Genomic DNA, 27,244 nt, shown 5'->3' with positions numbered 1-27,244 from the left:
GAGTCAGACAACCACTGCTCCATTGAAGAATTCCAGTTGCACTCATAAAAGAGAATTGTGATCATTTAGCTTTATGTCAGCTTTTTAATCATAATATTCCCTCATAATTTAATTTGCTCTGTGCCTACCACCATCAATCTGAATATACAGCACTGCCTATTAATGATGCATTTATCGTTTATAACACAAGTTTTATAGGACAGAAAAATTATTAATATAAACCACCTTGAGTATCTAACAAACAGCACAAAAACCCTAGCCATGAACTCATGGTTTTCTATGATACATTAGTTGAGAGAAACAGTCTATAATCTGCAAGTTGTGCATCAGTTATTGTTCTTAATAGGTTTATTATCAACCAACAAAAGGAATGACAATTATGACGGGTCAGCAAATTAAAACGGGATAATTCCATGTTACCTGAGCATTGAGCTTAAGTCTAACGATGTAATCAGAAGATCAGACTGAACTAGCATCCTACACACTGGCTTTCAAAGTGCTTGTGTTTTTGACTCTCCATAACTGTGCATTCTGAAGAAACAAGTCTCAAGGTGCAGATGGCACACATATGCCTGGCATGGGCATAAGCAAGTCTGCTAGCTGGGAAGGATGCATGCAATGGAAGTTTCAGAACATTCCTGTGCTCTCCATTCCACATCCTCTTCCATCCTAAGAAGAAGGTAACTCACAAAAGGTACCAATGGGCAGCATTAGAAGGAAATAGGGCTTTAAAGCTAGGCTGAGCCATTGCATCACTGTAGGAAACAACACTGGGAGACAAACCTGCAGTTTAGACCAGGTAGATGTTTCTAAAAAGTCGGCCCCAAACTCACCACAATCAACAGTTGCAGACCCTGGAGTAACACCTGCTCTCTGCCTCCTTTCTTCTTGTCATGCTCATTGTGTAGTTTAGTCTCTAATCATTTCACCAGGACGCAATTTCCATTTAAACAAATCTCTTTGAATTACTGAATTCTTTATCACCACACTGTTTTTCTCTCACAGGTATTCCCCCCATTTCCTTTTAATATTCTTTTGTTATTGCAGTGTTATGAAATGAAGATAATCTTTTTCAAGGACAGAGGTACACACATAAACCGAAGCTGGGAATTTTTTGGCACTCAGGTTCAGAAGGAAGCATCTGGGTTCTACATACTGAGTAAAGTAAATGACTGAAGACTTCCATCCCACTCTAGAAATGCTATTGCTTTTTTGGTAAGGAATTGATATTTTTAAAACCAATTATTGGCAAGGCCCTCTTTTCTGAAATCTAAGAACTTTCAGATTATATTAAGCCATTCATTTCTATGCACTTCTTCAAAGCCTATGAACAGTTTTGTAACAAAGATAGCATATAAAATTGACAACATTAGATAGTTTTAAACACAAAAGCAATCTTCCAATATACCATTTTTAAAGCACATAGGAACTTCTAACAAATATACAGAAGTGATTTACAGTTTTATAACTGCAATCTAGACAAAAGCTTGTCACTTTTCAATATGATGCTTATTATCTCTTCTGCAAACATGTAAACGTATTCTAATACATTGGGCTGGCAGGAGTTCCTGATGAGACGAGTAAGGGATTAACCTCACAGCTGAGGACATGAGAACATCACTATTTTTTCCATCATGAAAAAGCTTTCCCAGAGCAGTTCATCTGTAGCTGCCTTTAAGGATTTAGCATCTGATTCTACCTTCGAAAGTACCACAAGGGACATACTACAGAGCATTGTTAACCACGGCAATTCTTCTGCGAGTACATTAAATTCAATAAAAAAAAACTTCTTAGAAGAGTTTTTTTGAGTCTGCTTAAAACTCAAGCAACTCAGCTGAGCACTGGGACTGCAAGTGTTTAGGCTTCTTTGTGAAGACTATTGTGGAACCATATCTAAATTTTATTAACAGCAAATCAGTCTAATCTTCTGTGCACAATTTCTTATTTATATATAACTGAATAATACTCCTGTGGAACTTCACTCATTCTCCAGACTGCCTACACGTATAATTGCCAGTGGTGGTTTGGGTACTGTTGATGTCTGTGAATACAATGAAGACATCGTGGCTCAATAGAATCTACTTCAGTTATCTTAATTCTTTAACTGCTTTCCATCCACCCTCTGTCTTGTGACTACAAATCGCCCTTGTCAAGATTTGCAGGCAAATATATGTTATTATCCTCCTTCTAAGACTAAGAACAGCTGTTAAGCATTCGTGTTTTCTCAATTGTGCCATACCCTTCTATCTCATATCTTCCACATGAGTTTGTGTTTATAAATACTTATCATTCTTTTATAATCTTTTCTTTAGCTATGTGCAAATATAAATATATATATGTATGTGTATATATACACACACGTGTGCATATAGATTTACACATAAATCGTATTTCCAAATAAAAAGGAGATGATAAGTATGAATGAGTTGGGTCTTTCACATATAAGGGAAATCATGTATGGGCACATCCAAGCAAGGTATGAATAAAAATCTATGGTAATCTTTCAGTATAATTAGGACAGGTTCCTTCCAGAAAAATGACTTTAAATTCACAATATCCTGATGAAAGCAAGCATGTTAAAAGATGTTCTTTCAAGCCACACTTAATTATCATCAAATGGCTTGACGTAAGGGAAAAATTAAAGCTAAGGAAAACAAATCATTTTCTGCTGATCTTTGCAGACTTTTCCTTGCAGATCTGCTGGTCTTTCTATTGGCCCTTGGAATTAAGGTATTTATCACGTCTAGCTAAGAAATACTTTTATGAACCATACAAAGGAACGTGTTGATTTTGAATAGCCCCTTTACTTTCTATTGCATCAAGGAATTGCAGAATAACATACAACATCTGTAACTTTCTCAACTGCACAAGCTCAAAGGAAACCAATCCATGAGAAGTTCCACGGGAAAGTAACAGTTAATATTGTACTTTGCATGTTCCAATGCAGTTTTAAAAAGACATCCATAAGAACAGCAAACCATTAACAAGTAAAAGCTATTCTCTTGACGGCCCCAAGTCCTACATACCCTGGAAACACCTTTCCAAACACAACTGAATAGCATTTAGGCAGCAACATTACTCTGTAACTGTACTCAGCTCATATACCGGAACTTTCCTTTCATAAATGAAAGCATGTTTTACAACCGAGAAATACCTGTAGTTTGAAATTCGTACCAAAAATATACCTATTATTGAGCAAAATAAAATGCACAGAGCTGTACAAGATTTTACAGTACATAACACCAAACATGAACCTCAGTCTCTTTAAACAGCAGTAACAGCGGAGTCTGCTGTTTCACTAAAATGAAGTTTTCACTGTCCTCTGACATAGAAGGGCTTGTAAACCCAGTCACATAATCCACACAGGAATCCCTTCTCTTACTCTTGAGCACAGTATTATTGGAATGTGCTTCCAGGAGCACGTTCTGTTAGTGTCAGCAGGGATCCCACTTTGGGAATGAAACAGCCATCTAACAAGAGACATTACAGATACATAGCATGCACTATCTAAGATAGAAAGGTTCCACTGGTTAGATGATCATGTTATGGGAATGCAGAGAATATTCAAGACAACTTTCTATCACAAAAGAAAGGAATGGATAGAGGGGATAACATGCTGTGTATGGACCTGTGTATGGGCATTAGTAACCAACTGTTCAAATGTGGTGAAGATATTAATATACTGCTTTTTTGCTAGGTGCTTCTTTACCTTTCTTCACTCTATGCAGGATAAACTCCCTACTACTGTTTATGTGCTTATCTACTACATTATGCAAAGAAAAACAACACTGTGTCCTATTAAATTGTAGTGCTAAACAGGAAAACAGAGGAAACAGTGTTATTTTATGGTCTAATAAATCAGTAATGGGCATTAGATTCAACCTACCAGAAACACAAGTATGACACAAAGTCAGCATAGAAATACACAGCATTTTTCCAGCTCACAGATCCCCATGTTTTGGCTGTGGAAGACAAGATTACATATTTACTTTTTCAAGAAACTGTCATTAACTAGGAGTTGTCATGAAACATCACCACATGATTTAGTCGTGTGTTGGGGCACTGAAACAAGCTGGCTCTTAATGTAGCTCCAGTGATTGAGGAGCTCACAGAAGTTCAGGAGCCGCATGTACCTCTACATGTGTCTTGAATAATGTCTGAAGCAAAGCAACCCATTGCTTTCTAAAAGTATTACATAAATCAATATATATCATGTAATGTACTCTTGTAAAACCTTCAGTCCCCGCATGACTTCTGTGCTTTGAATGTACAGATCCTTCTGTACTCTGCAGTCACCCTGACCTCACTGCTTGTTTTTCTTATCAACTTCATTCTGAAAATATTCACAGTTCAATCAGATGGTTCGTAGCATCCATAGAACAGAAGCTTGGAAAAAAAAAGGGAAGCCTGATGAAGAATTAAAAGATTCCTATTTTCTTCCTGTCAGTCAAACACCTGAAAGCAGAAGGTTCAATTCAAACTAGCCCATGAACTGAGGGGGACCAAACTCTCCGTACAGACTGGGGTAACCTGCTTTTTGGGCTTCATATCATGAGTCTGGTAAAAATAAATAATTAAATAAATGCGAAGGAACTTTTTTTCTCAGAGAGTGGTCAGGCACTGGAATAGCCTGCCCAGGGAAGTGGTAGAGTCGCCATCACCGGCAGTGTGCAAGAAGTGCCTGCATAGGGAGCTAGGAGATGGTTTAGGGGTTTTCTGTAGGTATGGTAAAGGGAGGATGGTTGGACCTTATAGGTCCTTTCCAACCTTGTGATTCTATGAATATTCTATGAATATAAATAAATAAATAAACTCCTTGAGATTCACAAAAAGAGCTCCCTGGTATTACTAACAAGTTACTTAAAAACACTTGACACTGCTAAGCAAGGATGAGAGATGAAATATGTACCCAAATGTTATACATGCACACAAATAAAAATACTAATATGCTCATCCCATCAGCATTGATCTAAAAGCAACAGATATCATCCTTTTCCTCCATCACTTCAAATCAACAGCCAGAATCACTATCTTATGCAACAGATGAAAGTTATTTACAATTTTACTCCGACCACATCCTTGTGAAGTCCATCAAGCAGCTAAGTGCTACTCCAGTGCAAGTGCTCTGCCTAGCAGCAGCTCCAAAATTGATGCCCGTGAACCTGACATCGGGTTTTGTTTTATATTTACCCACTACTTTCTGACATTACATTTCACATAGCCAGACTGAATCAAAGCTAGAGGTATCTAAAAGCTTAGGCCAGTACAACAGGGTCAGCCATTGGCATAAACGCTACCTTGGTGACAATCTGCCTCCCCCAGCAACCTTATGTACACTCAGGGAGGATAAGAGATTGCTGCAGAACTACAGCTCCTTCTTTCTATTTCTCCAAGACAAGGAGTGCATTCCTCCACAGTATTGTATTCATCTCTGCTATGTCAAAATCGAAGGAATACGAGCAATGGCTGCCAGGAGAGCATTTGACCCTGACAGGAACTAGACTGAAATGTTATTAATGGTATAAACTGGCATTCAATGGATATAATACAAGCTGACTGGCTGCAGAAGCTACAGAGGCACCCTCAGGTTTTGACTTTCCAGAAGTCATTCTTGCTGTATCCATATTACTTGCCAAGCAGCAAGATCTCTCTGACAAGCAGGTGGTGTCCTCTAGCATTCCCCCACCAAGCAGATGTGACACTGATAGAAATTATGAGCTGATGATGTTGCAAATGTGAAAGATCTCTTTTTCACAACTGCTAGGAAACAGTCACTGTTTCCACTCTATATGCAGACAAGCTGGAATTGAGCAACCAGAACCAGCAATCGCTGGAGGAAAACCAAGTAGGATACGCTTAAAGTAATGGACACGCTGTCTTTTTACACAAAGTATTATCGGATTTGTAGCAGTCACCTCTCACCTTGCCAGAAGTGACAGGCTTAACCCTATGGTCAATACTAATGCGAGGGGCATGGTGCAGTACACTCTAATGAGTATTACACTCATCTCATTTGCAGGACCCAGGCAGATCAAACAAGGACCATTCTCTACTATTGCAGTAGCATCTGTTCCTAAAAGCCCAAGGCCGCGCTCCAGCCACAGACACTGATATCCATAAACAACATCATCTTCAGTGAAAGAATTTGTAAAATTTTCCCAAGGGGGATTTTAAAGATTTAACACTATTCTCTTCAAATACTGTGTAAAAATACACTTTGTAACAGTATGTTATATTGAACTTGTTCCATTGAAATCAGAATAGTAATCAAAATAATGTAAGTAAAGTCACTTCTTTTACTGCTTTAACATTTACTTCCAATCTGGAGTCACATGTGTTGTATGTGCTGAACAAAAAACAATTTGTATTACTTACTGATATGTAGCAGAGATGTAATTAATTTATGCTCTGTATATCAGTGGGTTTTTTAGAGCAATGCTATAAATCACACCTACTGCTTCAGGCAGAGTTGTTTTGTTTCAGTTCCTACTGCTGTAGGAAGATGCAGAAGTCAGGAAAAGAACAGATGAAACTGAGAACAAGGAGATGCATGAGATGCAGTAGTTGCATTCTGCTCCCCAATGTCCCAATAAAAGAACTTCAAGAAGAAACTAATGCTAAACTACAACCTATCAAAAAATCATGAACTGACCCTATTTATGGTGGATAAAGACACAGCAGGCAAAACAGCAACATGAATGCCAACCTGCTGTACATACGTGAGAGTTGCCAATAATCAAAATGGAATAGTCAGACCACATGACACTATCTTGAGAGAAACTGGATGACAGGTACTTATAGGGTTAGTCACTGTGCAGTTGTGCAACATTCTTCTCATGCCAAAATGGGCCTTACATGAAATAAAGGAGCAGCTCCAGTAGAGCAACAAATCTCGGTTTTTAAGAGAGAAAAGACCAAAGATTTCATCTCAAGGTAAGATTATACTAAGACAATTAGAAAATTACGGTGTTCAAATACAGTGAAAAATCCTACTTTCAAGCATTAAGTAGTTCTCATGCATTAAGTAGTTCTCATGCAGGATCTTTGCACACCTTAAATATGTTCACGTCCAGTAAAATTATAGAACAAATTTAAGACTACATGGATACACCCCAGTGCAATTCTGGAAAATAAATTTGGTTTCAAAAGCTTTCTTCTTCTACAGTAGCAGTCACATATTTATCAAAGTAACCGCTGTGTCATTTTAAAGCTTTGGCAGGTCTATACAGATGTTAAGAAAGAAAACTCCGATTTACTTCAGACTCTCAGCCTAGAATATTGCTTACTTGGTACGAATGGAAATGTCAATCAATAAAAAGCCAAAACAACTTGCCTTCCCAAGTCCTCAATCTGAAACTATTTTCTTATTTGATAAAGTCACGCAATTCCAGATAGGAGCAGACAGCTTTCCTTGCCTGATTATAAAGATCAGCTTCCAGCTTTCCATGAAATATCATGTTTTACTCTTTCACAGATGCACAGAAAATATTTGAAATGCAAAGAAGCATCCTCCAAATCACACTTTAACCTACGGTACTGCATGTATATTTAGGAATGTTTATTTAAATGAACTCAGTTCAGGAATTGCACAGATTTAAAAGACTTATGCTATAATCTGTGTTCTTGCTTCAGTTTATCTGTATCTGAAATACCGAACATTTGGGCCCAGAGTATTATTGTCTATCCATCTTCTTCCAAAGTACATGCAATTTTCTTGATTTTAGCATCTCCTATCACCACCTGTCTTGTCTCATTTCATTATTCTCACACTGGGGAAAAAAGCCACAAATCCTTCAAATGATACAGCATCTTTAAACAGTGCACGATTATCGAGTTGCCTGTTTCATTATTATCTCCAACTGGGTAAGAAAAATACACTATTTTAGGAAAAAGAAGTTTGTTTGGATAAGCAAATATCTTAATATTCTACTGAACATCAGAAAAAAAATAACCTCTACTATTCATCATGACAAACGTAATGTTTTAAAAGCAAACAAAGCATTCTAAGGCATGAATTCTCCTTCTAACACCTAGTCTACACTACAGTAAAAGTAGAGCACAATGAAACCAATGGCAATCTTTATCATTGGCAAGAACATGGCCAACTACAGGTGCCATTAATGAAAAGTAGTATCTCCAATTAGAGTAGGTAATGTGGTTCCCTTTCCAGTGCAGCTCTATTCTAGCTGAGTAAGAGCAAATGCAGAAAGAGACCCTAAGCTCACAGAAGCAGGATGATTACCCAGATAGTAAAACACATGTTTGGTTGTTTTTTGCCATTACTGAGACTGAATAAAATCTTCACTGATGGTTAACCAAAAAACCAACCAATAACAACTTATCAATAACACACACTTTCTAAGAAGTGAAGAGCATTACTGCTTACATCATAACTGAGGGTTTTAACCAATGCAAAATCCTGGAAATCAAAATGTTCATTATGCAGAATACAAGCCTAAACCTTTTAAGTTTTAACTCGTGGTAGCAATCATTCAGCCAAATGCCTGCTACACTTACCACATTTCAGAGGGAAAGCAGTTTTTTGGCTTAGATTCCTTCCATTCAAGTGGTCATGAGCTTTGATCAGTCTTTATGAACCGAAGCATGTTCAATTATTTTAAGCAGAATTGACTTATGCAACATACCTGGAAAACTGCTCTTGTAGGCCACGCATCTGAGCTCTGTTACGCTCTGACTCCAGTGTTACCTCCCGTAATCGTTTTTCACTCTCAAGTCTTAAATGTCTTTCTTCCTCCAACTCATGTATCAGTTTCTCACGCTGAAAGACCACAGAAGTTAATAAATTACTCAATATGTAAAACACTTTTAAGATAAATTTTATATTTTACTTAGGAAAAAACCATCAAATAATCAACTTTTTTTGTTGTTATTAAAAGCAAAACCACACACAATTACATGGTAGAGACAGAGATTCTACCAGAATACCACCATACGTACACCAATATTGAGCTATTTCTCCTTAGCTCAGACTCACAGAAGTCAGCATAACAGCTATTTAAGAACAAACACTCTCCCCTCCTTTGAAGAGCTTTTTCTTCACCTCCATTTGAAACAGTTCTCACAAATATTTGAGATCTGTGATCTTGCTTGATAATAGACAGAGGAAGCCTGTAGCAGTCATGCTGCCAACCTGCCACCCAACCCTTAATGACACAGTCCCAAGAACAGGGTAGGAGACGATTCTGCAGCACTGCTTTTGTTGTTTTGGATGAGTAGCAAGATTCCTATCAGTAGGACTGAGTCCATTTGAATCCATTAAGTCAAATCCTATCACAAAGAATCTGCTTGTAAAAACCTGCTATCCAAATAAAAACCTACAAGAGGGATAAAAATATCATTGATTTCACTAATAGTTTTCAAAAGCAAATAGAATATGCTTGTTGCTAATGTTGAAATGTCAGGATGAAAACACTCAACCCACAATGCACAGGGCTATCTGGGTGTATCTATATATACCTATATCTATATATGTGTTACTGATGGCTGTCTTTTTGTAAACTTCAGATCCAAATACAAAAATGAGATATAAAAGTAATTAATAAAAAACCCTATTTTAAAAGTAGGTGCGTGTGAACTGAAAAGTTATAAAAATGCTAATGGAATAAAAATAAATAAATAATGTATATACAGCCTTTTCCACGTGAACCTGCAGCTACACAGAAATTAAATTAAATTAAATTTAACTAAATTAATTTTATCCTTGTGCATTTAAATGAGATAACAAGTCAATAAAAAAAAACACACACAAATAAGCAATTAACGTGGTACTACATTACAGTCCCCCCAGTGAAGGGGTTCCAAATTGGTTGCATAAAAGAAGTTAGGGCACTGTAAAGCAACAGCAGCTACACTACCTACACACATAGGAACGTTCTGTGTGCTTAGTGCATTGCACTTGGCAGCCTATCAGAATGAGTTCCACTTCTGACCTAAATTTTCATGACATACCTGCAAAAATCTGTCTAGAAATTACACATACAGTTTCATTAGGAAATAACAAAGATGTCTTAGTTTTAGGCCATTAAATGGGAGCGACAGACTATCAGTACAAGTCTTGCAGTTATAAATCTAACTGGATAATAATTTATAAAGCGGCAACCAAGGGACCAAAAATACCAATGTTACCAAGTAGAAGAAGGATCTTAAAGGCAGTGATAAATAAGCACATGCCACAAAGGAAGGCTGCAAAGGATCAAATGAAATATCTATATACTTGTGGAAAAACATGGGAATTACTCAGAAAAGAAGAGGGCTTCTGCCTAGTAGATCACATATAATCCCTATATACATATAATAATTCCCTGGAAAATGGGAAACTGCAAAAGTAGAATCCCATTGCTGGAAAACAAATAAACTGTTCTAATTAAATTATTTAATTACTTTTACACAAGCACATCCTGGCAGGTGCTGAGTGATCCTTTGCTTCTGTCAAAATGAGAAGAGCAGAGCACTCAGCATCGAGCAGAAGATGCTCTGTATCCTTCAGTACAGAATGCACCCCAGGAATGATAACTCACACTAATGATAGGGGAAGAATATTCAGGGTAGTTAGAATTTGTCCAGATTTCATCCTATCAACATCAGCTTCAAGATCATACTGTGTGCTGGATACTGCAGTATCTTCTTTGATAAATGTATTTCACTGCTGCTTAGGAGACATCTAGGGTATCCAGAGTCAAGAGAACAGCATGGAGAATAATGCAGAAGAAAGATATAGTTACTTAGCAGTGCTTAAACAAGCTGACAAGCCTTCTGAAAGTGGTCTTAACCATAAATAAGCAATGGCCCTCCAGCAACTGATACACCGCCCTGGAGGAAAAGCAGGAACTCCTACGAGCCCAAGTGTCCCAGCTAACTCAAGCACCGGGCTGTGCCTGAGCTCCCAACTGCAGTATCAGCTTGACTAAGGTAAAATGCTAAAGAATTAGTTTCATTCAACATAATTACCACCACAATGATCTTATTTTGATACTGCAGCTGCCTGACCACACTCTGCTTCTCAAATAAACCTTCTATTTATTTTATGTACAAAGCCAAACCTCCACAGGGAAGACTACAGAGTAATACACCTGTGAATATCTGGGCTATTTCACAGTGTCTTACCAAGACATGACCCTTCAAAAAGAGATTAATATATTTTCTTCCACCTCACTGCCAGGATCTTTTGTTGGCTGCACACCAATACTGCCTGCAGAATGACTATGCTGTATCTACATTATGGCCACATTGCCACTAACAACAAAACCACGTTTTCTAGTAGAACGTGGAATATACAACAGAGATTCACAAATCCAAGCTTTTCCCTACAGGTCAAAGACTAGTGTAAGCTATTTCTGGGTTTCATTTCCCTCTTGCTGGTAGGTCACGGAATGCTGTTGCCACCACTTACTCCTCATATTCATGTAAGAAAGCATGCAATATTGTCATGGACAAAAGGTCCGCACAAGCATGTAATTTTCATTTTGGAAGAAAAGACAAAAGACCTAGGAGTTACGTTAAGAAAAGTATCCATAAAAGAATGATAACATCACAGAAACCAAATGTTTAAATATTAGGAACCCCTGGGATGAAATATATGTCCAGTCTTCATATTACAACATACTATTAGTTACATGAGCCCCTTGCTGTACAAAGCTTATGATTCTGCCCTGCTACACATCTGGCTACACAAACAAAGCAGTGATCATAACTACAAGAAAATATCTGTTTTTATTCAAACCCAGAAAAGCCATTATGAGGCACAGGAGAGAAATGAACCCCCTGCACAGAAAGGTCAGAGATGTTTCCATCCTGTCAGCAGACGACATCCCTGAATTCTCCAGAAATTCTGCACTGTCATAATGCTCCTCTATAAGCTCCTCTGTGCAAAACCCACTTTACTCCTGTGTAAGATAAAGGTGTGTAAAAACAAATGAACTGGCCAGAAGTGGTTCCATGTTACACACCGACTAAAAGCTCAATGGAAAGGGGCACAATTAGAATGCAACATGAAGAAAACATGACACAAAAAAGAATGCACCGTGAAATGCACCACAATGTTTTAACATCTCTGCTATCTCCAAAAAAAGTCATGTGTTCCACTTGCCAATTCTTCATTAGCTGCAGCTTCTTCTGTCCATGCGCTCTGATCAATCTTTCCCACCTCCTCTCCTCACAGTTAACCTTTCTCAGAAGCTGCTTCACTCTCCCTTCCCTTCTCCAGACAGACTCACTTCCATCGCATCCCCCTGTCAACTCTCTGATAGTTTTCCAATTATGCAAAAAAATTAATGTGAACAAACTAGAGTGAAAGAATTAGTAAATTCCACCCATACTTTTGTGTTAAGTACTGGAATATTTTAACACTTGAACAAATACTGTTTGCAATTACTTTTTCATGAGCATTTGAGCAATCAAGTTTCACCAGCTACTCATCATGCTCATGAGCAAATGTCTGCATGCCAGTGAGTTCCTTTTTGTGTAAGTGCAGAAATGTTCATGTCAAAATGTTTCATTTCACATCCACTCAGGGACATGTACCGCACATTAATTCATCTTCTCAAATGTAAGCAAGAAATCAAACTTGAGATATACCGGATCAAAACAAAACGCGTGAGAACTACTTATGTCATGTTACACTGAACTGAAAACATCTCCTCTTTGGAGCTCCTGAATGACTCCTGGAGCTACAAAATGCTAAAGTAACAAAAAATAAACGCAAGCATCATGAGTGGCAGCCAGAAAGGCAAAGCCAAGCACCTGGCCATAGGGTCATGGATTTTGCTGTGCCTGCCTAACATCTCCCCTGCATCACAATTTAAGACTACAGATACTGGCAAGGGAAATATTCCAGGGACTCAGCAGGCACAAACAGCACACACGGCACATGTTGCTGCTATTCAGAAGGGAAACAGCCCAACAGCTGCACCGAAACTGCTCCCTCCTTTTTTTGTTTAGCTTATGTTTGAACCTTGTGAGAAGCCATTTTTACTAACAGTCAGGTGGAACAGGACTGTTGAGTTTAAATACAAAAGATCTTTCTTACCCAATGTATTGTAAGTACTGTGGTAGTAATTATGTCAACATCAGAGAGCAAATTTGTCCAAAAAAAGGCTACAAAAGAACTTTTAAACCAGGTTTAATGTTGCTCTAAATCAAGCTATTAACCTACACGTTAATTTTTTAACAACTATTTTTAAGCATTTGCTAAAGAGGGCCACAAATTCTGCATAATTAATATTGATTTTGAAGAGATACTTTGTAATGAATTCAAAAAAGGGGGAGAAAGTAACATAGTTTTTTTTGTTTGGTTACAATTTACAGAATTGTTAAGGTTGGAAAAGACCACTAAGATCATCTAATCCAGCCATATAGCACCTCATCAAGCATTGTTAAGCCATTGCTAACCTAAATCGAGTACTTCAGTAAGCATCAACACACACACACACACACACATATATATATATATAAAAACTTCTGATGCTATATAATTGATAACTCACAATAACAGCAGTAATTTAATCATAGCCTGGCTGGACCATCAGCTGGCTGCAGGAAGCAGGTAACAAAACCAAAATCAAGCAAACAAACAGCAACTATGAGAAGCACATTGACATTCTGCAAATCAGTTTGTACAGCACATAAGGGGCCAATGGTCAACAGGCACATTCATAGTACTCAAATGCACTATTCTCTAGCAATACTGGAGTCTATCTGTACCAGATCAACAGAGCATGCTGCAGACAGCAATCCCTAACAGCAATCCCTATTATACTCCCTGTTATATCAGAATTCAGTAATTCTCTGGTCTCCTAGCCGACTTAGCTCACTGGACAGGATACAAACATGAGGTTTGATATAGAGGTGTACTGCAACACAGACAAGGGCTTGGAAAGTTACTATTAGGAAGTGATGTACAGAAAAATCAACTGTCCAAGGTGATGAGCAGGAAGCCTGGGACAGGCACCAATACACTGAGTGTTTCCCCCCAGTATAAAGCGTTTAATCAAACTCTGTTTGAGCAAGCACTTCCCAGGCAGACAGTGGGTGAGACTGCTTTGGCACAGCCAGCTCCAGAACAGACTGCCCTGCCCTCACCTTCTGCTAAGCCCAGCTTCCTACATGGGTCGGGACCTTTCCATCCAAATTCCCCTTCTGCAGCCCGGTCCCAAACCTAGCAGAGAAGAGACTGAAATCCTAAGTCAAAACTTCCTTCACTTGCAGATGGCAGAAAGAAAACATGACGAGAAGAACGGAGGGGACCGAGACCATTTTTTATTCCATCATAAATTGTACCAGGTACTGTATTTCAGTTTAAATTAAAATGAGTCAAACTTCAGTGTCCTTTGTTTGCTCCTCATCGATCGCTGTTAAACCAAATGTTTCTCATTCTGTAATCAATACTTCTCTGCAAAAATAAACCAAGGCACTGACAAACAACTTTGCAGCACACTGCAGCTTTCCTCGTGGTGGACTTTGACAGCATGAAAAAACACTACCTAATGAATGGAAAAGAGAAGTGCACTGCTTATTGTGCTTATTACAGTTTTAACAGGCAGCTTACAGCTGAATCATTTTACTGTAACAAGGCTTTATTAAATCAGCCAGCTATTGAGACCAGAACTCTCTGACAATGGCAGTTAATATGCCTTTGTCCCTCGTTACTGTTTCCAGCTATACTGGGAATACCAACAAATACTCTCAAAACACTCAAAGCTTTCCCAAGGATGAAGTTAAGGTGTTTTACAGTACTGTGAAGCATTAAGACATAAGCAGCAATAACTGAAGCACTTATAGAGCTCATGGAGGGAAAGGTAGCTTTATTTCCACAACTCCTCCAAATAAAGTTAAGGGTGAAATTGTGTTGTTCCTTTGTAATGAAAATGAATTACCCTTTTGCTTGATGCTGACTTGTACTACAGAGGCTGAGGAAGAAAGTTCCTCGATTTATATTACGCCTCTATTTTTCTCCCCAATTATTTCAGGATGTAATTATTTTTCCCAACCTTATTCTCCCTACAGCTCTGCAACAGCAAGATATATACAGTATAAACAGCATCTCCTAATTTTAGGCTGGTATCTTCCAGCTCTTTCATTCCGGTAAGAAAAAATGATGACTCTCTCAAATAGGATTCTGCTCCCACAACAACAGGCTGCCCCAAATAAACCAGGAAAAACTACTTGGCACTAAATAACTTGTATTAGCATTTTCTATAACTGCCTTTAAAACAGTTAAAGTGAATAATTCGAAGCAAATAATTTATTTTTCACTATTAAATTTTAATGTGCTAATAGATCGCTCTCTTTTGCCTCATAACAGACTAGAACATGCATACCATGACTGCCAGATGGAAACTTCAAGCTCTGCGTGGCCCTGAGATGAACAGCAAGATAGGAAACATTTATTAGCAGTAGTGATATTTTAGTGACAGTAGTTTACACACTTTATATTCTTTGGTGATAACACTTCTCCAGAGCAATTGAAGTAAATTAGAAACACTTTCTTGGTACAATTACTACTTCTGAATAAGATAAGATGCTAGCTTCATTGTGCAATAGCTCAAAATTGCCACCATGTGGCAGGACAGCAACTTAATTTAGCATTATTTATATTGCAGTGATACAGTTTTAATTGCATCTGTACAATAGAATAACTGCTGTGCTGTAGCTCCTTTATCATTTCAAGCCTACAATTAATCAGAATTAGGCAGGCTATTACATGAGCAATACTGTATATATTGTTGGAGTTGTGACAGAATTTATGTTATACATTTTCTTTAATTCATAAAACCTTCCAACACAGAGCTAGATAGTAAGCTCTTCTGTCTGCACATCCCTTCCAACACTTACGGTTTATAGGCACCCCTTGGTGCCAAAAAGCCCCTTCATTCCAGGAAACACGCAGCAAAGGCCAAAGGAAACGAATCACCATTAATAAAATAAACACCAAAAAACACCCTCACCACCACCAAGAAAAACCTCAGTTTGTTCCTAATCTACCAGAAACTAACCAGCAGAAGGCAGCTTTGTGAGGACTTTCCTTATGCTGCAGCTGGTTGTACCCACTCCCCTATAAAGCAGTGATTACACCATATCTACCACAGCAATACACACCATGTGCAGGAGAGCTTTAGGCAGGTGAAACATCCGCACTCCAGCAGCCACTACAACCCAGAACTTCTTACAGATCATCTCACATCATATTTTTAACATTGAATCATGGCAAGCAATACATTTTCTGAAATCATGTCTGTTTAACAGACAACTCCTATTTACTCAAATTCACAGCTGAATTTCAAAGGCTTGTATTGATCTCAGTTCTCAGCCTAATTATTGTTCCCATTTTAGACATATTGGAAGAGAACACTCCTATAGAACTAGAAATCCCCACACAGTCAGATCGAGGATTTTTTTTTAATTATTAATCTTAAAATGATAACACTTTTTCTAAAATGAATTTGCAAATGTAATTGAGCTTTTAATAGCTTCAACAGATAGTAATTAAAGAAATTTCATTTCTCTAAATTAAACGTAATGAAATGTTTTTCAAGATCAAATAAAACTTGGAAACAATATTATAGCAGACGTCATTCATATGAATACCTTATGAATACCTAATATTCAGATGTGTGCAGAACAAGAGTCTGTCAACAGCAAAACGAGAAAGAGTGGAAGTAATGAGTAATGTAACGTGCAGTTATTTCCTCCTAGAAATGTGCAAGGTTTTAATGGCTAATTATAATTCCAAGCCCTTTGCTACACAGTTTTTTGACAGAGTGACTTGCATTTTAGCAAGATGTAGAACTAAGTACAGCAATGGGATTTTTTTGATGTTGTACTACATATGTATTTTTCTTATTAGAAGTTAAGTTTTACAACCAGTTTAACTTGTTATCAATGAGCTTTTATTAATTCAGTCGCAGGCAAACAAAAAAAAACCAAAACAAACTACCCAAACCCAATATGTCAGATTACATTTCTCACTTGTTTGATTAAATACAATTTATAGTGAAGGCCTGAACGAGCCCTGAATGCTGACAGGTGTATGAAGGAAAGCACAGGCCATACAATTTAGGGCTGTTCTACATTTGCACACACTCAGGTTACATTTAGTTTTTGCTATGGCACAGTTGCATTTTACAGTTAAGGAGAAGATAATTGCTGTCAGTTTTGATAAAGTTCCCGTCTAAGCCCTGTCTTGACTTTATATCAATAAAAAACAAAGCCCAATAGAGAACAAAAGAAAACCTTATTACAGTGCTGTGTTATTTTGCTCTTGGCTACCTTCATTAACTTGTGCTTAGTATGAGGACTCGCTGCCCAACAGAAACCACTGAACTTCTCCACATCTTACTATGACTTCTCCAAGTGTGTGTCAGAGTGACCAGGCTGGCTGTGCAGTGGAGCAGAAGATAAAGGACCACCACATCCCTACCAACTTGGTTTGGGGACAGCAACCCCAGTAGTGAGACGGGGACATCCTAAATCACTTTTGCTTATCTGAAATGATTTTGTGCCTACAGTGTAACTGACTAACGTGTTCTTCAGTTGATATAAGTGGTTTCTTTTCTAAGTGACTGAGTTGAATCAAGCATTTCCCACTTGGATCTGTATTAGTTAGACAGAAGTTAAGCAGCAGGACACACATGGGAAAAGCATTTAAAAATAATAACTATTTCTAATAGTTTTACTTAGTATAAAATGACAGGGCAGGGGAGAAGTGCTTTGCTGCTCCAGGGAACTCAGATTTATTCAGAAGCTAGGAGTAGCATTCTCTGATGCTAGGCAGAGTTAATGTTTCTTCATTTTCTGGATTTCTCATGATAGTATTTGTATTTCCTCTTAATAATTAGGATATGCAGAAGTGAAAGAGCTGTCATGCTAATCAAGAATTGGGAGGATGAGAGATGTAGAACTGAACCACGACAATCATGAGAAGCAGCTCAGAAACATCTGCAGTACCATCATGTCCCAATGGATATGAGATAAACTGATATCTTAGTTTGCACACATGCTCTTCTATTTGCCTTTCTCAACTGACCCACTCAGCAGCCGTGGCACCACAACTTGCTGCCAGCTACCTTTCCGTGCAGCATTCCTTTTTCTCAGACTTTTCACAGCACTGCTCATGAACATGTCAGATCTTATTATGGCTGTTTTCTGTTCACTTGTAGAATTCGTTTAAGGTTGGAAAGTAACTGCAAAAAGACCTGATTTACCCAGCTGTTTCTTGCATGTATTCCAGAGGCCTAACACTGTAGCTTTCTGATGAATGTACCTCTTTATCATTTTCACTCCTTAAGCACTGCAGGCACTGCTGGAGGCAATAGGGAAACGTGGTGGACTTTTTGCTGGCTGGTGCATCCTCAACAGTAATTTTAACAGAGCTGCCACTGATAATGCACACATCTATAAGAACCAGCTTCACTTTCAGAGGCCAGATTGAGTTTGCAAGCCTGGTAGTTGGGAGAACTGGAAAAATAAGAAACAAGTTTGCATTGTGTTTTCAATTTGCTCACTGGTCCAACTGGAGTAATTGAAAGACTGTATCACAACCTGATATCATTCTGCAGAGTGACTTTCCAGTAATAGGTTCTCTTGAAGGTCTGTTCAAGTCTCCACAGACTAATTCCAGCCCAACTAGAGGGTCAGCCAGGCTATCCCCCTTCAGTCTCCTTCCCTTACCAGAACATGTAGGTTTGTTGTACTTCCAAGAAGACCAAAAAGAGACAGAAAACCTTTGACATTGATTTCTCTGGTCTTCCTTTCTATGTTTATCTATTTACGCAGGATGGAGATATTGGTTCACAGACACACCAGTTTCACCTCTGCTGGGCACAGGGACTATGAAAAGTGAGCTAGCAAACTATTTATACAGTTCCATAAACTTAGGCAAGAAAGAAATTTTGCTGTTTATCTGTAGAACAGGAATTCTGCTGCTCACTAATGCTCCTGTGTGCAATATATCACTGCACCAAACAATTTCCTATAACTCACCTAAGACATCAGGCTTGAAATCAAATTCAATACAGGTGAAATATGAACAATCCTTGACTAAATGGGGCTGAAAAGAAATAACCCAGTTAGACTGACCATACAGACAAAGTCAAACAGAGCAGGGTTCCCTGGAATGAGGTGTGCAAATGGATGATACAGTTTTTCAGCTATTATAGGGCAGGGAGGTGAACTCCATCAGCACAGCTGGCTCTGTCCCTGCCTGGCATCCAGATGCACATCAGCAGCTCCATGGGAAGCACAAAGCTCAGAAGCCTCTCCATCCCACCTGTGTTAGATCAAATATGCTGCTACAAACTGATGTTCTTGCCACCTGGGGGCTCACAAGGATATTTCTGAAAGCCTGTTTACATTCATTCTAAAGCTCTTCCTGTTCAATGTGCTGGATGACACATGTTCTTCACACCCCAACTTTCCACTCACCTCCTCCTACATATTTCAGTTTGTGAAGAGGTTTCCCTTACCAACTGATGTCACATACAGCTGCTGAACACTGCACACAGCTCTGAAAACCTATCTTTAGTATGAAAATATCTATCAGCTTCTGATTTAATGCATGTCTTTCCAAACAGTATCTCCCACATCACAAGATTTCCACCTGAGGGAGTAACATCATTTCAGCTATCTGGGGCAATCATACACAGATTCTGGGAATTCTTACCTGCTACCCCACTGACAGGAAAGGAAAAACTTTTTTTAACTGAAAAACTGCCAGTTGTTGCCTCGGGGAACTTGTTAATAGGTACAAACAGAAACAAGGCTTTCCCAAGAGAGGATAATTTTAATCTGTAACTCAGAAATCATTTCTAAATAAGCAGTGTCACTGTGGACGCCAATCACAAATCTGCAGTGTAAAGAAGTAATTACAAAATGACTGCTGCATGGTCTGTACATACTGAGCCAAATTCCCTCTCACTATTCATCCTGAGTAGCTAGGCTGTGATTATCCACAGCACATCGGTACCTCCAGGCTCCACATGGCTCTCAGCACTATTTACAAGCATTGTAAGATCCTCTTCCCCAAAGAGTTTGCTACCTAAACCATCATACAGACAGGAGATGAGTCAGAATAAAGCCCATTGTACAAATAACCAATTTGAGTCAGACAGTATTACATAAAGATTATAGAAGAATTAGGTGACTGAGGTAGCGTGACTTGTATGACACCAAAACTAAAGAAGAACGGGACTTCTTCTGAGTACAGTAAGGAGTGATTTTAATCTCCTGGTTATCTGAAGTCACACAACTAAGTTATTGAACTGAAAGAATGACTTATTGGCACAGTTTGGAGAACAAGTGAAAGCTACCTCACAACTAGGTAAGGTCCAGTATCTGGTTCAAGCATGGAACTTCTATTTGTATTCACTTCCAGAATAACTGCAGTGTGCATCATGCCAAATGATATGGAAGTAACACAGTCCAAACATCACAGTCATTCCCACAGTCTAGACAGCTGCCTCTCACAGGACATTTAAGCAAGTCTGGCCACCAGTTCCAGACTTGGAACAGTATGCCATGAGATCTTCATTATGAAAGATCTCATAGAATATCAAAAGATGCCTTATCACAAAGCAGTGAGCACAGAGCCAAAACAAACAGAAAGTATGTAAAAGCTAACTCCTGACAAAGCAAAAGTAGAATTAAAGATTATGAGACTGAAGTAGGGCGGAAAAGAAATGAAGAATCATAGCCGTAAGCTCAAGCTAAACAAATTCATGCAAAGCCGCTTAAGTTTGTAAGTTTAATATGCGAAAACATCATTTACTTGCTCTGTTTTAATATTACTTTAAACCTTATACAGAAGTTGAAGAGAACAAAGTGATAATACTATGCCAAGAGAGGAGGACAACAAAACAAATCTTTTCTTAATGGCATAAAGAACACTCACAAGTTGAAGTCTTGCTCTAAGTGCTGCGACTATCTCAGAAGTGCTCAGTGCTCTCAAATGGGCAAATCATTTTTCCCAGTTTCTGCCGTCTCTATTTTATTCATCATCAACAGACTATTTAACATACACATAAGCTGTGGGAACAGGACAAAGCTATCACATTGTCTTGGTGCTGTAGAGCTTCCATTTTGGATCAGGACTCCACTGCACTAGTTCCTGGATAAAGAGCTGGTGTAGTAAAGGTTCCACTGTACTACAATGCAATCTAAAGCACTGCACAACTGTCTCGTTCTAAGGATCAGAACCAACCAAATGATACAAACTCCCAGAGCACTGCATTCATTTAAATAAGCAAACGTCCATCAAACTCAGAACTGAGCACCAACTTTGTCCCTTGCTAGAAACACAGAATTATAGAATCACACACCCAACAGACCATGTATCTCAGTGCCACATCCACCCTCACCTTGAAAACCTTCAGGGAGTGTGGAAGTGACCCCACCACTTCCCTGGGCAGCCTGTGTCACAGCCCCATCACTCAGTCATTTAAATGTTTTTTTCTAATCCCCAACCTATACAGAAACGAAGGTGCTGCCCAGCATCTTAATTTGTGCATTATTGAGTGTCATATATTAAAAGTAATAATATAAGTTCAGAAAGGACAACAAGGATGAAGAAATTAAAGACCTCACTCCCTGTCCAGTGGTGGAATTGTTCACCGACATTGGCTGGCTTGATCAGATGGAGGAGAATTCAGGGAATCAGTATTGCTGCACTGCCTTGTCCTCTCTGCTCTATTGCAGCCAGACTCTAAGTAAATCAGTAACATGCTCCAATCACCATGAACACAACTGTAATGCAACCCACAGAACCAACAGAAGAGTTGATACAAGTACAGTGACAATGGGAAAACACTGAGATCACAGAGATGGACACTGTGACCAGAATTTGTATCAACAAAAGGAAAGCAGTGAGACAACAGTGATTTCTTTTACTTTTAACATACTAATTTCCCTCGCTAGTTGGAAAAAAAAAAAAAAAAAAAAGGCTGTGAAGCCAAGTCCATGACAAGGGTTTCACTCCTATTAACCTGTATAAATTTACCTTCCCAGTTTGCATGAAATTCTAATTGTTGGCCCAGCTCTTCCATTCACCTCTTCTTTCCAGACGTTGTGACTAATTCTGCTCCAGCTGAGCTTGCTTTCTGGCATTAGATAAAACCTGACCGTAAATGTCCTTCCTCTGCAGGCTGCAGAACGGTGCCTCTATTCAGGTCATCCACGCAAGAACATTAATCCAGTGAGTGTACAGCTTCCCAGAGTCAACTCCTGCCATTGCCCAGAGGAGCTCAGGATTGCAGAGCTTAACCTTTGATATGAAAATGGTTACAATTCACTGTTATTAGTGCGTGTGCGCATCACTCCTATTAGGCAGCGAGGTATTGCCTAGAGCGGGGTGCAGCTGTTTCTGGTCATAAAGCGGGATTTGCTCTACATTGAAGCCAACTGCCACTCTGATATTAAATATTCCCATAGATGCTATGAGGCTGCATGTGCTTTTTCTGTACTGCCTTCAGCATCTCCTGCCTTTGTTATCTAATGTATAAATGGCAATTTCTACTTGAGGGCAAGTTAGTTTATCTGACATACTTTCTACAGTTCGCCTCTCTTTTACTTTCAGACCTTACATAAATGCATTTTGCATACAGTTTTTTTTCTCTGCTCAATGACTCTTATATAATTCTATTTGACTCTTTTTTACATTGACAAAATACTTCCAGAAACTTGTTGAGGAGTCAGACCATTTTGCCACCTTCCAGCAAGATGATCAACGTTTATTTCTGCTCCTTCATCTCTAACCCTGGTTCTCCTTTGTGCCAGCACCTGGAACAGTACGCTGGGCACATGCAGCATGAGAGCACCAAAACCAAGGCAAGCACCAAGCCAAGCACCAAGCTCTGCAAAGCTCTTCTCAAATACTGCTACTAATGTTTTACAATTCCAAGCAAACCTTAAACTCCATCGGGGCAAAAAGGACTGCAGCGTGCACTCTACTTGTACGCTGTCACACATTCCGTGCCTAAGCAGATGCCATCGAATGTTTGTTTTCAGAGTGGCTGTGGACGCGGGTGTTGTTTTAAATGAACACAGCTCCCTCTCCTGGTAAAAAGCCAGACTGGGGAATGCCACGAAGCTGGGGGGAATTATTCAGGATCGCTTTATCCCCTCTCTGCCACACAATTCCTGCCACACTTTGGCCAACAGCAGACTGGAAGTAAATTGATTTTAACAGACACGTTCCTTACAATTTATTGAGGAGCTTGGTGGAAAAAAAAAACAACAGATATTAATTAAGCAGGAAGAAATAGAGCCGAGTCTGAAAGCCAGAATCATTCTGAGCAGACAAAATCGGGCTTCTGGTGCTTCAATTTCACAAGAGCGAGCAAGTGGATTCACTTCTTTATTCATTTGAAAATGACTCGAGAGGCCTCCTATCTTAACTCCTGAAGAATGCTTAGATTCAGAAAATCCTTAAAATACAAGAACAGCGAGCATCTGCGTACATGCACATTTGAAGCAAACAAAAGAGAAACACTTGGGACATGGGAAGAATTCAAAAGGCAAATCTTTTCCTGGATTACAAATTCTAAAAGCCCTGAAGATAAAGCAGCAAAGTTGTTGGTGAGGACAGGACATTTGGCCTGGTGACATATGGACTATTAATGAGGTCCAGGAGCACTAAATGGGGCTTGCAAATAATTTCACTAACTGTTATTGATGTTAACTACTACAAATGCCACTGAGTTTCTCCAGGGGCCATATGACAAAGTTCCTCAGTAAAAGGAGCTGGACAGCATGGCTGGCTATATAAATAGACAGCTGCAAGGGGAAGGTGCAAGGGTCAGGCTGCTTCCTTCTGGGTTAGGACATTGAATATGCAGAGACATTTTACAGTGGTGACTCTCTACTGCTTTCTAATTAAAGCACAGATAGACGATTTCTTAGATGTAAGGACCTAGAAGCTGGGAAAGAGAATTTAGCCTTTTGTATCTCATCTTTAACACTTCATTTATTACTAAATACCATCTACTTTTGCAAGACCCAGGCACTTCTGCAACAGCAGCTCTCCCAGCTGCTCCCACTGCAGCACAGATCCATCCCACTGACAGCAGCATTGGACTGGGGCTGAAGCACAAGCACAGGATTGCTGTTCTGGTATAAGGATGAGGTGCATGGTGCAGATGTGAAAAGGCAATGAAAAATGCTGACTGTGTTCCCTGTAACAGGGGCTCTGGGATGGATGATTGATGGGGCAGCACTAGGATCAGTGTCAGTGTTGAGCACACACCTGCAGTGAGGCAGGAGATGGGGCACTGAGCAGCACTGGGAGCCAGGAGAGGCACAGGCAGCTCAGAGTTGAGAGAGGTGCAGACAATGTGCCATTTCCCATGGTTATGGCCTGACTCCATCAATGCACATTTCCAGCCTCCTGCAAAATGGAGTTTTGCCTTCTTATTTCTGATTTCATTTCAGCTCAACAAAGCACTATCAGGCAGATCTCCTCTTTCTTCCCATCAAAAACGAGTAGCTATATCAAAGCTCTACAGTTGAGAAAAAGGAAACAAATTACACAAAAAACAGCTTGGTGTTTGGGAAAGTAAAGAATACAATCAGAAACTCTACTGATTTTAATAAGATTTCAATCAAGACCTTTTCTGCACCTTAGCACATCCATGTGATGTTCCAGTTCAGCAGCTCACAATGACAAGAGGAAGCAAGAGAGAGATCTTATCAAGCTGATTATATTAGAAGTTTTGATTCAATCTGGAAAACAGGCTGGTTTGCATTTGAATCCCAGTGGCTTTGTAACTGGTTGCTATGTATATCTGAAAACATTACGTTTAAGAAAGTTGTAACCAGCTGAAGTGACTCCATTCCTGGTAACAACGGGATATCCATGCAGTGAGGTTTTTTCCTGCCATTCCCTTTTACTTTACTCTTTATTTTAAAACTTGCAGTCTCTTCTATTTTATAGCTAAAACTGTTTGTAAAGCAAGAATTGTGCTGATCGCATCAGAACTCATTAATATAACTTGTTTTTCCATTATTAGCACCATCTGAGCCTGTTGAAAGCCTTAACCAGGGCTTTAATTTTTCCACAGAGAGCTTTAAATTAATTAGTGGTTTACATGCTAACAAAGAATCTGATACATTCATAAATCAATCTAATGCAGAAGGATTACCAGAGGGTGGGAACCTATTCAGTGGGGACCTCACATTCAGTTAACATGGTGGGTTTTTAACAAAAGGGTGCAGGTGTGGAATAGACAGACACTGGGAAGAGCCCACGATAATCACTTTGCATCACTTAAATGCGCAGCGGGACACGGAGTAAATCAGAGCCCAGGGCCCACCCTAAGTGAAAGCCATGTTGATATAAAAGGCACTACCAGCCCACTTTAACCTTCACAGCTAAATTGCCAAAATGGTACAGCCTCTTTTGTGTAGGTTACAGGCCACTGAACTAATAGAAAATAGAATAGATTTAAAGTACTTGGATGCAGAAGTACAAACAAATGAAGCGACCATGTCACATGCATGTATATGGAGCAACTGCACAAATAACATATTGAACTATTCTCTGGGTAATTACTGAATGAGTTCAAGTTATGAAAACATCACATAATTGTGTGTATTTACGGTTCATCCTGGGTTTTTAATCTAGGTCTCTGCTAACACAACACTTACCCTGTCACAAGGACCATCCTGTCTACTATGCATCATTTTCCTCATTTTTCCTAACCCAATTCTGTTCACTATTAACAAAATTTCACAAAGCTGAACAATTTTCCAGGTATTGTTCTGTGTCCTGAAGGCAACAGTCTATGAGTTAAAAGTTAGGTTCAAACGTACGGATATAAAGAGTCCAAAGGAAAAAAAAGAGAGAGAGAAAGGACTTTCATGACTAAAAGCATTTCCACTTTCTGTGATGTTTAGAAATAAACACTTCGCCCATGCAAAGCTGCTAATTTTAATGGAATCTGTCACCACAGACACCTACACAGTCTCCACTAAATTCAGTATGAAGCATACAGACCTGTATGCTTATTTTCTTTTCCTCTACATTAACTGAAATATCTTTGAGGAGTCAGAAGAAACATGACTAAGAAAATTCCTAAAATGCACATTAAAGAACTAAAGGTCAAAAGCAACAGAAAGAGCCACACCACAGCTAAGCTCGGTGCTGCTAACACTCCTAGTAGGCTGGGTAGCAGTAGAGCAGATGTCCATTTTGATAACAAATAACCATCAATATTTATCATTATCAATATTTATTGATGGCTGTTCATAAAATGGAGAAAACTGAGCAAATTGTCAGGTATTTACAGTTTAAATGTATTCAGATGTACCCATCTGTGCAAACTGGTTAATACTGGTGACTATGTTGGGGTGCCCTAGGGCACAACCTGCCTGGCACCCACTGGGCACCACCTCCTGTCACCATTAAAGCCCTCCTCTCCCTGGGGCACTCACAGGACTCCCTCACAACAGCCAACACAGCTCAGAGGGAGGCTGACCCTCTGCCAGAGGCTCTCTATGCCCAGAATCCCCCTCCAAAATTCTTCTGCACACCTTTCATATGTATCTGCCCTGAGAGTGATCAGCGCTGCAGGCTCCTTGCCCCATGCCCTTGGTTCACAGCTTTCAAATACTCATCTTCTGGACCCTTACTGCTCCCACACTGCTCATAGCCAAGTTCATTAATGTTAATTAATGACTGCTGTGTTTCATATTAAAATCACCAGTTCCAGGCCTGAGACACAGATTAATTTCCATACATTAGCTGCTTCAAAGCAATCGTCTCTACAGGCACATTCTTACCCCAGCAGTAGCTGCAAGGTAATTGTGGAAATGACCCTTTGGGAAAGAACAGGAACAGTAATACTTGCCTTAGGGAGAGATAGCACCCCTGGGAAGCTACCTGTCAGATCGTAGCAGGTTACAACACTCTGTCTCACAACCAGTTACCCAGAATCACCCCATGGTAGCAGTGCTGCGTGATGAATCCCAGAGGGCTGCAGGTACCAGAAGTGGAAGGCCCTCAGCAGAAGAAACTACCAGGTAGGTACAACACCCAGGTGCCTAAGGGCATTTCATGGCTTCCAGGTGTCTGAATGCTACTGGACACAGCTCTCATGTTCTGTGCCATCTTCAAGTGCAAAAAGCACATAAGCAAAAGTCATTGAATAGTAAATAAAAGGAATTGCAATGGTCTTCGAATCATCTTGTCAGGCTGTGACCTCCTGCAGCAACATACTTGTTACAACTTCTTTTCCTCTAT

At 39.3% G+C, this 27,244-nt stretch overlaps 1 protein-coding gene across 7 annotated transcripts in view; it reads right to left on the bottom strand.

The window, feature by feature from the left end:
• NCKAP5 (NCK associated protein 5) overlaps positions 1–27,244 on the bottom strand; it is a 337,810-nt gene that overhangs the window by 159,147 nt on the left and 151,419 nt on the right. For all 7 annotated transcript variants that reach the window (XR_014947868.1, XR_014947867.1, XM_085552172.1 and 4 more), the window contains one exon: positions 8,646–8,779. Coding sequence is in view for 5 of the 7 variants with exons in the window: in XM_085552172.1 (XP_085408298.1) it covers positions 8,646–8,779 (134 nt within the window). In the remaining 2 variants the exon portion in view is untranslated. The remainder of the gene's footprint in view (positions 1–8,645; positions 8,780–27,244) is intronic.

The sequence above is a fragment of the Coturnix japonica genome, chromosome 7 (genome assembly GCF_054131305.1).
Source record: "Coturnix japonica strain WE chromosome 7, WE-NBRP24, whole genome shotgun sequence".
Taxonomy (NCBI): domain Eukaryota; kingdom Metazoa; phylum Chordata; class Aves; order Galliformes; family Phasianidae; genus Coturnix; species Coturnix japonica.
The sequence above is the reverse complement of the archived record's forward strand: the minus strand, read 5'-3'. Positions and strand labels throughout refer to the sequence as shown.